The sequence below is a fragment of the Telopea speciosissima genome, chromosome 11, assembly GCF_018873765.1.
Source record: "Telopea speciosissima isolate NSW1024214 ecotype Mountain lineage chromosome 11, Tspe_v1, whole genome shotgun sequence".
In the NCBI taxonomy this organism is placed as follows: Eukaryota; Viridiplantae; Streptophyta; class Magnoliopsida; order Proteales; family Proteaceae; genus Telopea; species Telopea speciosissima.
Window position 1 is genome coordinate 4,493,926 of NC_057926.1, and position 14,281 is coordinate 4,508,206.

A 14,281-nucleotide genomic window follows, 5' to 3' on the forward strand; every position below is an offset into this window, starting at 1 on the left:
CTACATATACTGGTCGGGCATTTTTGGTCTTCCCAAAGCTATCATCAAGTCCCTCGAGTCTCTCATGGCTACCTTCCTTTGGAAAGGAAATGACTCCTCCAGATTCCTTCACCCCATTAAATGGGCTTCTATTTCCCTAATGAGGAAGGAGGGCTGGGCCCACGAAGAATCAAAGATGTTAATTCAGCTGGCATCACCGAATTGATCTGGAAGCTTGTAAACAAAAGAAAAAGTATTTGAGTAGACTGGGTTTATTCAGGGCTGCTTCGTTCTGAATCAATTTGGACGGTCTCGTCCTCATCTGATGCTTTTTGGGTGTGGCACAAGATCCTAGACCTTCGTCCTGCTCTTCTCAAAGACATTTGCTCCCATATTGACGATGGGGCCTCTACCAAGATTTGGCTGGACCATTGGCATCCCATGGAAGTGCTCCTTCACCTCGTCCCTCCTAGAGCTATCTACAACTCTGGTCTCTCTAGGCAGGCCATGGTTTTTGACATCATTCATCTTGATGATTGGGCTCCGCCAAGGCCCCAATTACCTCTCATCCGACGCTCAATGTTATTTGGAATGCCTTGCCATCTATCCATAGAAGACCCTCTGGGAGGGGAGATCGAGTAATCTGGACATCTTCTTCCTCTAGTTCCTTTAACTCCAAGGCAGTCTGGGATCTCTTGGGATTCAGAGGCCCTCCTTCTCCTAGGTGGAATCTTCTTTGGTTCAAGCATCACATCCCCTGTCACTGTTTTACAACCTGGTGGGTCTTCACCAATTGCCTCCCAACGCAGTCCTTCCTTCTCCATCGTCAGATGGCTGTCTCCTCCTCAACCTGCCTCTGCTGGTACGCGGTTGAAGATATCAACCATCTTTTTTTTTTTTTTGAGTGTCCCTTCTCCTACTCTGTTTGGAAAGGCATCCTTGCCAAGTGCTGGTCCAGAAGGCGTCATATTCTTCCTTTTGCAAGGGAGTGGATCTGGGTGGATATCACCTTCTAGGGGTCTTCTTTTTGTGACAATGTGGGAAAGCTAGCCTTCTGCACTGCTATTAATTACATTTCGATGGAGCGAAATATCAGGAAATGGACCTCCAACTCTCGGTCTTTTCGGCAGATTTGGGATTCCATTTCTTTTGTCATTAAAGCCAAGATTTCTTTGGTTCCCCTTTCTTGTACTGACTCTCCAAGGAATAGGCATATTGTAGCCTCCTGGGGTCTCCCTCTCTCCTCCCTCCAGGCCTCCTCTTCTTCTTGAGACCTTCTCTCCCTCCTTCTCTCTCTCTTTAGGGGGCTGTTGTAGTCCTCTTTCTCTTTGGTAATGAATTTTTTATTCACCCAAAAAAAAACTTTTACATGGCATAGTTGAACGAAAAATAATAAAATTGACTACCGGATACACAAGATTACTAATTATTCACTGGAAAAATGACATGCATATTAACTTAACATTGTATATTTTAGAGCATTGGTTTTTAAGTATAATTTCAGAGCATTGGTTTTTAAGGCATCTTTCTTTCAAGAGGCAATAGCAGATATTGATTTGCCATAATGCCAATTTTTCAAGTTCCATAAAAGTTCAGGAGGCTATAAATCTAATGAAACCTACACTGATTCCAAAACCAATTCAATATTATCAATCATTAGTAGGATAAACTGTAAATAATTTTCCAGTGGCATTTGAAGATCATAATTTATAAAGAGAAGAAGTTGGAAAATGAGACTTTTAAGGATGAGATATCCCACATCTAGGTATAAAGCTGATGTACCAGTTCTTGCCAACTCTTTTTCAGATTGGCTAAATCATCTTAAGACACCATGGTCTAAAGCTTATGTACCAGCTCTTGCCAACTCTTTTTCAGATTGGCTAAATCATCTTAAGACACCATGATCTAAAGCTTATGTACCAGTTCTTGCCAACTCTTTTTCAGATTGGCTAAATCATCCTAAGAGTGATGTCACAGATTACAGATGCAGAAGTTGGAATCTGGCGTGTGTCAGGCAGGGAATGAGATTCAAGAAGGTAAAAAATAAACATGTATTCAGGTACTTGTCTCCTCAAGGCAAAAAATTGGCATATCATGCGAATCTATCATTTGTATATCTATAGAAACTAGAAAGCTTTATTTTAGCAACAGAAACAAATTTTATTAAGGAGGAGGAAGAATGCAAACAATGGCAAAATACAAAGACCCTAGATAAGAGAGGGCCAAGAGAGAACCACACCCCTCCCCCCACCCCAGGAAAAAAAGATACATGCAGACCCTGCATAATAAACACAAATGAATAATATTTGCACCCACAAAACTTCCGTAATGCTAGATCTTTTGCAACGAAAAAGAAACAAGGGCAACGAAGAAAAGGAAATATAGGAATGTCAATCTAGAATCATGAAAAAAATCTGATGCTCTCTGACACAGACATGTCATCCATTAATAATCATCAACATAGCACTGCATTAGAGATAATAATCATCAACATAGCGCTGCATAAGAGATAATAATCATACAAGTAACCATACCACTAGCCTACCATATTGGATTTCGGAACACAATATTATCACGCATCATGGACTAGCAGCATGCAGTAGACTAGGCATACCTTCTAATTCTCTAACTTCATTTAGACCTCGTAGTTTTTATTAGTCATTTCAGAACGGCTCCTTTAGTCTAATTAGTTCATTTTATATGAAATCTCATGGTATCACTGAGAATGAAACATCCTCAATTTTAAGTTTCAGATCATTGCAAGTTTATAGGTTTCAAATCAGTCGGTTGGACAGATCTTCCAGCTGTGGGGACGGCAGGTGCATGACTTGAGTAATGGAATGGGATTGGTTTGAGCTTCTGGATGCCATTTTAAGTGTCTCATCTTTGTCGCGGTTTTCCTCATGATCATTATTTGCATCCAAAAACTGTGGTTTCATCTGTGCATAGCCTCATGTGTATGGGAGGTAAGAGGAACTCTGAAAACAACTAGAGAACAAAAAATATCAAAGAGATGGATTGAGGGTACTGGGGGTGATCTTAGGGATGTAAATGGAATTCAGAAACCGATAACAATGGTTCTTCTTAATATTAGTCTATCCCAATCATCCACTAACTTACCCTCTAAACCCTAAACGTTACTAGCCTTGGTAAACAGGTTTTCTTTTTAAACTTAAACAGAAACCATTCATCCCCCTCCCCAAGATTGCACCCCAGCCAATTGATATACCAGGGCAATTTATGACTTGATCACACTCTCAGAAAGATTTCAGATTAATTTAATCATGAAAATCTAGTCCCTAAATCACCACATATTGGAGTAGCATGGCAGCCCAAATGCAAGTAAATAATATCTAACTATTGGCTTTTCTTCCACTTGGTTCAAAAGTATGTATTACAAGGAAAATCCTATCTATTGCTATAGCTTCGGGAATTTGGAATTAAAAACAGGAGAATTTCCAAAGGCAAAAAATGAGGTCCCTATGTCATTATATTAAAAAAAATGCTGGTATGATAGGTTTTGACTTCCAATCAATTTAAGGTGTGAGTCTAAAGACTTTAGAGAGGTATGCTTTTTCAGCTACATTTTTGGGGATTCATTAGGTGTTCTGATAAAGGTGCTAACTGGGTCTACTTTGACTTTTTATAAAATGTGATAAAACACAAGTAGAGAGAACACAAGTAGAGAGGGCTTTGCTGTAAGAATTCAAGCAGTTCCATGAAAGAGAGAGATACAAGTATCCACATTCATCTCCTTGATTCCAATGGGAAGGATTTTGACTATCAAAGACAATAGATGTATAAATAATGTAAACAGTTCCAAAATATATGAACCAAAACTGACTAACAGAAGCATGATAAAGAATTCCAGCACGTTATAGACCTTGCCAACTTCACTATGATTTCACCAAGATTGCTGGTCATGACGGAACAACCCAGTAAACGATATATCAAATATCAGCCTCAGGCAATTGTACCCATTTCACTTCAACTAAACCCAATCTTAGTGTCTGCTGAAAAATAGCTCACTTTTAAATTTACATTAAGCATCACCAAGGCACTCTGAATTTAATAGAACAAGAACAAGGAATGCAGAAAAAAGCACATGTAAGTTCCCTTTTTCACTAATGCACTAACTACAATACCATATGTTAACAGAGAAAGAAAATACATAGTTCCTCTCAAAAGGAAACTAGGAAAATGGATAGCAACAAATCATAAACATAATTACTTCTCTTTTGTTGGCTGGATGAAGTATATAGCATCCATTGAGGGCAATGGTTGTCTTCGTCTGAAAAGGTCTTCCACCACTGCAAGAATGTTTGTAAAAGCAGCAAGCATTAAACAAGATTGAGAGACTCTAAACGCAAAAAAGAAAGAGGCTTCAGTGCTCATTTGCAATTCAAAATGAAGAGGTACAAAAATCATAAATGGGAGCTTGCTGGCAACACTTTAACAGAATGATAAGTGTTTGGGAACTCATGATATTTTAGTACTACATAATATTTCCAAGATCACCAAAGTATAACAAAGATATGAGACCACAAGAGATGCCGAACTCATCAATTCGAAGGTACTATTTGTGTCCACCTTCACAAAAAGGGCGTACCCAGTGCATGAGGCCTCCACCACTGCGGGGTCTGGAGAGGGTCATAATGGACACAGCCTTAAGCCCCACTTCGCGAAGATGCTGTTTCCCATTGAACCCGCGACCACTAGGTCGCAATGGAGCAATCTGACCGTTGCACCAAGGCACAACCTCTATCTATTAAATTAAATAGGAGCCAAAGAAGGTGAAACACAGATGCTCAAGATTAACACCTATATTTTGCCTTCTGCAAATAGCAGTACAACAAGTGACAGTTATCTACAGTAATTTAACTACTCGTGGGTTGAAAAACCATACATTATTCAAGAAGAGGTTCAGAAATTGAATGGTATCCACAATCCTCCCAAACCCCTCTGGTTGTTTGTGCATACAAAAAACCCAAATTGGGTGGAGAGTGCAACCGATACTGATGCATAGCTAAGGGTGTACTCAAGGAGGAAGAAAGGCCGGCCAAGTCAGGCCCATAATTAGGCGCAACAACTTAAGTTATAACCACCCCACAATAGGCCATGACTTGAGTTATAGTCAGGCAAGCCCATATGCTGGTCGTAACTTCAGCCCATAAAGAGCCCATGTGTAACCATCGGCCAGCATGCTTTGGTGGATCTTTTGGATGATAGTGTGGACCCATGTTGCTGCCACATATGGAGTTGCTACAAGCAATTAAGAGTCCCTTTTATTTTAGTAACTTTCTATTTCCATGTAATAGCATTGGATCTTCTTCTAGAAGATAGCTTGGCAACAAAGTAACCCCCACCTTGTCTTTTTATATATCATCCTTTTGATCATAGTTCAAATATTGTTTTGGTAGGCAAGACCGAAATGAGTGAAATACTGAAATTTCGCCATAAGTATATTTTTTCCATGAGTTTCACTTGGCCATTGCGTGGGGCAAACGGCTGAAATGACAATGCAGTTCTTCTGAGATCTTGGTGGTCTCGGTCAAGACAATGCAGTTCCCTATCTCGCCTATCATCTTGTCTCGGTATTTCAAAATACCAAGATATTACCGAGTATCTCCGCGAGTTCTTGTTCCATGGTCATTAGTTATTTTCTAATCTTTTTGAAGTTTATTCTTATATCTCTACTGTGTCTATTTACTAATCCTTTTCCAGGTTTCTGTTTCCTCTTCTTTTCTGGCTGCTGTTTTTTCGTATTATTACATTACATCCAACCATCAGTTGGGTCCCATATTGTTATTAGTTCTCCCCCCCCCCCCCCATAGTATCCCTCGATTCAACCTTAGATTGGATATTATCAGATTTCTGGATCTGAAGTAATAGCTCTTCTATCATACTTTCTAATTTCTGTTTTCTTTTGTTACTAATTCCTATCCTTGTTAGTTTCTAGAGATCCTAGGTATTGGATCAATTCCATTTTTGGAGCACATGTTCAGAGGATTTCTACCCTATTCGGTCTGATTTCCAGCCACATCCAAGCATCGGTTGTCAAGTTATTTGAGTCTCTTATATTCTGTTCAATTTGTTCTATACTTCCTATCACTTTGAAACAGAAAACAAAGAAAAATTAGTGCTCCTCTTGTTTCCCATTTAACAAAACTAAATAGATCTACATGGCCCCCTAAGTTTCAAAGAATGGCATTATTTGCTTACATGAAACTCCTTCCTCTGTGATGTCAGCCATCTTGCAAGAGTAAGACATTACTTTGACAGTAACTTTGTCCATGATAAGTACCTGTTAATGATCAGTTACAATTAATTTCCTTAATAGAGCAGTAATCTCAGAGAAATATATGAAGCAAATCCATTCAACAAATCCCCAACAAATTTTGAAAATAATGTAGAGCAGCAGACCTGAAAACAATTACGCAAGAGGAAGTAATATGAAAAAGGTTTCAATGTTTATGAGGGAATCAGGAAAAGCTGAAAAAGCATGTGAAACAGGGCAATGGCAGACACTAATGCAAATGAGATTTAAAAGAAAAAGAAAAAACAAAGTGAAGATCTGGATGATGAACATCAATTTGCTATCGAATCACTAGTAAAATTTTAGTAAAATAAATATAGTAAGTAGGTAAAACCGTAAAAGAATGTTACACATATGGAGGACAAACCATAAAAGGTCGAGGTGGCTGCTTGGGGAAGGCAAGGTGCTCTTTTGGCTCGACAACTGGGTGGGGGTGGGTCCATTGATTGATTTTGTTGATTATGGCCTACTTGTAGACCCCGGAACTCTGTGTGATGGATGCGGTGGATGAGGAAGGAAATTGGAGGGAGAATCTTTTAGACATCATTGATTCAGACACAGTCAGGAACAGCATTATTCAGGAGAACTTTGTGCTCTCTGACAGGGAGGATGTCATGGTGTGGTCCCCAGCCAGCGATGGACGTTTCACAACAAGGTCAGCTTGGAATGAGGTCCGGCAAGGAGCTTCTAGGGTCCCTTTCGCTAAATGGATCTGGAATCAGACGCTGCCCACAAAAATAGGTTTCTTCACTTGGCAACTGCTTACAGGAAGGATTCCCACTGACGAATCTGTCATGGCTCTTGGTATCCCCTTGGCGTCCAGATGCAATTGTTGTGGACGGCCAAAGATGGAAACAATGGAGCATATCCTTGGCCTGGGTGTGGTGGCTGTTAAGGTTTGGAATTTCTTTGCCAGGCTCTTTGACATCCCTTTCCTGCCCTCTCAGGATGTTAGAAGTCGCATTGCGTTGTGGCATGGGTCTGCAGGAAGCGGATGCATGAGTGACTTTATAACAGGAATTATGCCAACCTTAATTTGTTGGGAGATCTGGAAGGAGAGGAACAGCAGGAGGCACGGTGAGAGACGGCGAACGGCAGCTACTATTATAGAGCGGGTGAAAGGTTGGGTTCAGGAGGTGAGCATGCCCCCCAAGTTAGAAAAACAGGGATCGGCAAGGAACCACTTAATTCTTCAATGGTTCGGTATTTCGGCGCCTCCACCAATTCTGAAACTGCCCCGACCCATATATTGGTGCCCTCCTTTCTGCTCTGTTAAATTGAATGTGGATGGTGCGTGTAAAGGAAATCCCGGTCAGGGTGGGGGTGGTGGAGTGATCAGAGACGGGAATGGAGTTGTGCTGGCAGCTTTTGCAAACTTTTATGGAGTCTGCACAAACTCTATAGCAGAACTCAGGGCCCTGAGAGATGGTTTGCGTCTGTGCCAGGAACTCCAGTTGAAGGGGGTTGTGGTCAACTCTGACTTTGCCTCCACGGTGAGAATGATCAACCAAAAGAAGTGCTTATACTGGAAGGGTTGGTACTGGTTCAACGAAGCGACGGAGCTGATCTCAGCAACACAGGCTAATGTGGCCTTTGCGTTTCGCGAGAGCAATAGAGCTGCGGATTGGCTAGCCAATCACGCTTGTGAAATAGGTGCTTCTGTCACGTACTACCAGGACAGGCTGCCAAGTGGGGGACTTAAAGGTATTATCAGAGAGGACAAGGCAGGAATGCCTGTCTTTAGGTTTTAATGTGCAGTTCATTTTTTGTATACGGAGTGGGACTTACCCTCTGAGGGCAATTAGTGATGTGAGCTATGGGCTGAGGTAAGGCGGCATGTCCCCCTCTTGTTTTCTTTTATTATTTTTTGAATTTTAATAAAAGCTAGGGGCTGACCCGGGCCCCAGAGAAGTTCGGGCCAAAAAAAAATATGGAGGACAAACCCAAGTACATGAGATACTACAAGACAGAAAACAATAAGAACCACAGATCACAGTTCAATATTAACCCTGTGATAGTGTTAACTCAATGTCCTTGGTTATAAATTCTGAGTGATAGAGGATGAGGTCCCATCAGACCTTGATCTAGAAGCCTCAAGAGTCGAGACACCTTCCATAATACCAACAAAAGAGGCCATGAATGGCTGGAGAACCCAATGGCATCCTTTGAAACCACAAAATCTGAACCAGTAACCCTAAATGTTGATCTTAAACACCATGAAACCTGAAACATCAACCATAAACTATGAAACCCTAAACCTAAACCTTGCCCTTTCAACTGTGGAACCTTAGACTATGAATAATGAACCCTGAAATATGACAAAATGAAAAACAATATAACTGAAAGCTAAAGCCCCATGAAAGCTGGTTGAACCTCAACTGTGAACAAGAGCCAATTAGGGAGGGAAGAAGAGTAAGATCCCCATAGAAGGTGAGACAGGCCACTATATTTGACATGCGGACTATTCAGGCCATCGTCCATCCATCCAATGTCAAATTCTAGAATGATTCCACATAGTCAGAAAAGAGCAAGCATGACAAGGAGCCTCCTAGGTTCTGGCATGTCGGAGACATTTTGCCTATTAAATACCCCCAAACAATGGCCATTGGTGCTGATAGGAAGAGAAGGCATTCAATTGTAGGTCTGCACACGACTAAACACAAACTATAGTACTATACTACCCAACCTCCACCAAATATGATACATGAATTATTTAAATTGACTATAAATCCGTACATAAAACGATAAATAAATGCAAAAGGTTCTCAAGACCAGCAGTTCTAGAGAAGTCGCTCCAAACTGGCAGCTTAATGTGCTTTTTTATATGCCACATGGCAGCTTCTTAAATTCTGTGCACAGTTTCTCCACATCAGTTTTAATCCATACTGTCAATTTCAACCAAATGCATCATACCATGTGGCACATGAACGGGTCAATTTTGGTCAATAGTTGGACAGCTAGGGAAACAGTTCAATCACAAGATTGAATTTGGCTTTGAATTAGACAGAAGGCCAGCCACTTGGTCCCTTATCTATCCAACGAAGTGCCACAATGGCTTCTAATTAATTTGATAGCTAAATTACAAGGGAGAAAAATTACCTATATGGTGGGCCATACATTAGAGATTGGCAGCAAAATTTTCCATGTAGACAATTCAAAGAGTGTTCTATTTATTTAATAGTTGAATTGGCCACATCAACCCACCACATGGAAGAGGGGGGGAAAAAAGAGAAAAAAAAAAAAAAAGATCTAGAGAACCTTTTCCCTAAATATGATGATAAACTTACCTTCCAAGTAGATTTTGAATCCCCTGTTTTGGTTGATCGAAGCATTTCATGCAACAACCCTGAATAAATATATTACCAAAGAAATAGAAAATTAAACCACGATGAATAATACATTTAGAACTAAGCCAGATGAAAAGCCATGAAAATGACCACAAATAAATCCACATATTTTAACATATATATATATATATATATGCATTTCTTACATGGTTAGACCCAACTTTCTGCACCTGACTTTAGTAAAAACTCAACACATTTTTCAAACCAATAGTTATGTAGTGTAAGAGTTCATGTCTCACTCAGTTCACCTTTTAATATGCCCGCTCCTCAGTTGGTTAGTCCAACATACCTCGCTCCACTTTTAATAAAATGTGCCCTTTATCACTTAATGTCTAAAAGACAGACAAGCACCAAACCTAATCCATCAAAAGAAAGCCTCATCCCTGCAAACTCTAGTCCCCAAAACCTAATCTTATTCCTGTCTATCAAAAAGCTGGCCCCCAAAATTCAACATGAAAGATAGTGTACCATATCCTGTCATACATGGCCATGAGAACCAAATGGAATGTTCAACAATTACAGAAACACTTAGTTCACTTCCTCAATCTCCGCAACCCTAAATAGCTCAAAGAACCCATATCCTGTGCCACTCCATAACAGAGCAAAAGTTGCAGATCCAATTGGAAAACTGATGAATGCATGATATAGATCAGCTAAGGAAGAAGACAAGATGGTCCAGCCAGCCAGCCAAGCTTTTAGGCCCATCTCTTGGTCCACCATCATGGGCCAGGTGTAGGCCTATCACTACCTTATTCATGCCTTGAGTGGGAGGATTATTAGAAGAATTTCTTTCTTATTTGTTTCTATATTAATTAGTATATGTTGGTGGTGTTCTTACATATTAGTTTCTATTTTGAATAGATTGCAATCTTTTGTAATTAAAATATTAAATAGGACAATCTTATGAAGTCCACCTACTACTTAGGTAGCTTCTATTTCTTAGTTTCTATTTAGAAATTATTTATATTTCGTAATGTATCGAGAAGTTACGTCAAATATTAAGCTAGTTTCTATTTCAGTTTTGTATCACATTGTAGAGGATTCCTTTCTCCACGCAAGGGGGAAATTCTGTTGGCTGTTAATAATAAAAAGAGTGGTGTAGATCACAAGTCCATATGTAGTTATGTACCAGCAGGAACAAGCTCCAAACCAGCCTAGCAAAGTTGTGGATTCGACTGCTGTGAGAGGCAGCCTGGTCTGATGATGTGGCAAGTTTTTGTTGGTTCGATGGAGCGTCACCTAAAGCAGCCTGAACTACTTCCCCTACCCCACCAAAAAAAAAAGTTACTGTTCACATGAACAGCACCTGAACTACTGTTCACGTGAACAGTGTTATGGGTCCATAAGCCTTGAATGGAGAAGGAAGTCCAAGCAAATAATTGAGATTTTGTGGGCCCCACTGAAGATAGCAAGACAAAACAGATTTTATTGCTGCCTAATAGTTTCTATTTTAGTGTCCTTCCTTATGTTTTGGAAGGTTGATATATAAAGCCTTAGTAGTTTCTAATTCTAGTTAGTTTCTATTTTCAATAAGTTGCCATTGTCAATAGTTGCTAGGTTTAGTAGTTTTTATTTCCAACTTTTTTATATTTTCAGTTAGTTTCTATTTTAGGAAGTTTCGATTTTTTAAGTTTGCCTAAGCTATTAATAGGCCCCCTATTGTAAGGAAGGATCAGATTTGGAGAAAAGAATTTTCAGGCCTTGTTGCCATCAGTTATGGGAGAAATTTCATGTTTCAACAGCTGGGATAGCTATGGGTGAGAGACCCAAGCTGAGATAGCCATTCCCCTAACCCCCCCCCTCCTTCTCTTCTATATCCCTTTCTTCTTCTTATCCTTTTTATGTTCTTTTTCATATATAACAGAAAAGTAGCAATAAAAAAAAAGTTGTAGTTTTTAATTTGTTCTTTCATTGTATCGATCTTGGCTGCAATCGATCTCCCGTTGATTTCCCTGGTTCGAGGTCAACTCCTGCATTAAAGAGGTGTTGTACTACTGATGCAGATTTAACACCAAACTAGGCTTCTTTATTTAGGAATAAGTCTAGGGTTAAGTTATATACATGTTGGACCTTTGATCCCATGGGTTTTCTATGTAATAGGTCACTTTTATGGGCCTAAAATATGGGTAATAGGGTTGCATACGGGAATAGTTGTTTTAGTTCCATACTTAGCTTTATTTTGGTTTTTTGTTCATAAATTGAACCGGTTCAACCAACAGTTCAATTTAAGTGATTTTAGTAGTTTTCTTTTAAGTGTTTAGTGGGGCTGGATTAAGACTCTATTTTGAGTCTATTGCAGTTTCCTAGTCAGTTTAAGTTACCTAATAAGTTAAGGATTGTGTTAAGCCTTTCCTTTTTAAAGTAGGAGTCTATTTTTGAGTCTTTTATATAAGGTTGTAAGGGGAGCAAGTATTGAACACGAATTTGATTAATGAAAAGCTTTTTGCTGCTCTTCTTCTCCATTGAAGATTTTTGTCTTGTGTTTGATCCAGGTTGGTCGGATTGGTGTTTGATCCAATTGACACTTTGCGGTGTGAAGCCCAGGTGGATCAGTTGAAGGAATCGGTATTTGATCCGATTGATACCTTGCGGCGGGAAGCCCGAGTGGTTCGAATTGGTTATTTGTTTTCTCCATTGCTGTTACGTTCAAGTTCTAAATTCAAGTTCTGATTTCAAGAGTGATTCTACATCATCAAGCACTGTTCAAGTCTACAACATCACCCCAAGTCTGATCCAATCTGTTCTTCATCCTCAAGTCTAGAACTGAAAACCTGCAACTATTCTTCTTCCCTTCTAAGGTCACATGCAAGGTGATTTTCGCGAGAATTCTGCCCAGCCAAATCTAACCATTAGAACCTACTAAAATTTTGATCGAATCTTCCTCAAACCCTAAAAGAGATTTGATCCAAATTTCATTACCATCCACCCAGCCAATTGTCTGAAATTACACTTTTACCCCTCTCCGATCTCTACTAGGAAACCTCCATAACTCCAGATTTAACCATCTGATTTAGCCGTAATTTTCAGCATAGATTTCCCTCCACCCTACCCACACTCAACCTAAATATTAAGCCCATTCAACCACCTGATTTCCTGTTATTATAAACCCTAGATTCCATCTCTTCCACCTTTCAAAACCCAAAACCCTAAACCTAACTTGCTGCCAATTCATTCCAGCACACATTCCTCCATCAAAACTTAACGTAACCTTCATTGATAGACTCCTCTACCTCAACTTGACATAACCCATACATCAAACCCTAATTTCACAATTTTCATCTATTTTTGATCTAGGTGATTCACCTGTTCATAACAGTTCCTGGTTTACTGGCTCCTAGTTGGTCTTCTACGAATCTAGGACTACATTAACTACACCCCCACTATTTTGAGATTGAAGAAAAAAGACTTGGCTCTATGCTTGGTTTGCTGTGAGAGACAGTGAGTGTGAGAGACCCTACTGTTGGTGAAAGACTAACCAAAGCCATAGGTAAGAGGCCTTTGTCATATCCCTTCTTCTTCTTCTTCATATTCTTTTCTGGTTTCGACCAGAGGTTAGCATTTCAGTTTTGTTTCTGGTTGAAGTGAGACTGCTACAAGCGCATGGTTGCTGCTCTGGGTTCTCTAATCAGTAGTTGCGAAGGAACTGTGACTGAACCATCCGACTATTAGTTTAAGATTAAATTTTGAAGTGTTGTTCCCTTATGCATATCCTTCCATCGACTTCAGCATGGACATGATCTGACTGGTGGTTTGGTTACTCCTGACAAGTTTCTAATTCCACTCCTAAGTTGCAAATTCTGTTTATTGCTGCTTTGAAGATTCTTACCTTAAATCTGGACAGTAGTGATGTAGATCACAATTCCATATGTACCCGCAGGAACAAACCCCAAAAACCAGCCCAGCAAGCTTGTGGATTCGACTGCTGTGAGAGGCAGCTTGGTCTGATGATGTGGCAAGTTTTTTTTTGTTCGATAGAGCATCACCTAGGCAGCCCCAGACCAGAGAGAAGCATGAAGAACAAGACAAAACAGACTTCCAAAACAAAATTACTGTTCACATGAACAGTACCCTAACTACTGTTTATGTGGTACTGTTCACGTGAACAGTGTTATGGGTCCATAAGCCTTGTATGGAGAGAAAATCCAAGCAAATATTTGAGATTCTGGGGGCCCTACTGAAGATAGCAAGACAAGGCAAATTTTATTGCTGACTTATTTAGTTTCTATTTTTGTTTACTTTCTGATTTTATTTCAGTTTACTTAGTTAAGTCTTACTTAGTCAAGTCTTAAATTTTAATCTTAGATTACTTGGTGTACAAGCCTCAATATTCTCTTGTAAGAGGCTTATAGTAGTTTCCTTTTTTGTTACTTTCTATTTTGTGAAGGTTAGGCAAAGCTATAAATAGGCCCCATCAGCTGTACTTGAATCAGAATTGAATAATAGAATTTTGAGGCCATGCTTATCATCGGTTATGGGAGAACATTCCCTGTTCAACAGCTGGGATAGCTGTGGGTGAGAGGCCTAGGAATGAGAAAGCCCATCCCCCTACCCCTTTCTTCTTCTATCTTTCCTTCTCCTCCCTTTCCCTGTTAGATATACACTGCTGTGCTGTTTCTGTAACTGCAATAAACTATTGTGA

The 14,281-nt window shown here is 39.8% G+C and overlaps 1 protein-coding gene across 2 annotated transcripts in view; it reads right to left on the bottom strand.

Moving 5' to 3' along the window:
* The window catches only part of LOC122646467 (SNARE-interacting protein KEULE-like), a 63,760-nt gene that overhangs the window by 38,903 nt on the left and 10,576 nt on the right, over positions 1-14,281 (bottom strand). For both annotated transcript variants that reach the window (XM_043840029.1, XM_043840028.1), the window contains exons 3-5: positions 9,583-9,641; positions 6,202-6,283; positions 4,211-4,289 (exon numbers count right to left, since the gene is read on the bottom strand). In XM_043840029.1, the coding sequence (XP_043695964.1) occupies positions 4,211-4,289; positions 6,202-6,283; positions 9,583-9,641 (220 nt within the window). The remainder of the gene's footprint in view (positions 1-4,210; positions 4,290-6,201; positions 6,284-9,582; positions 9,642-14,281) is intronic.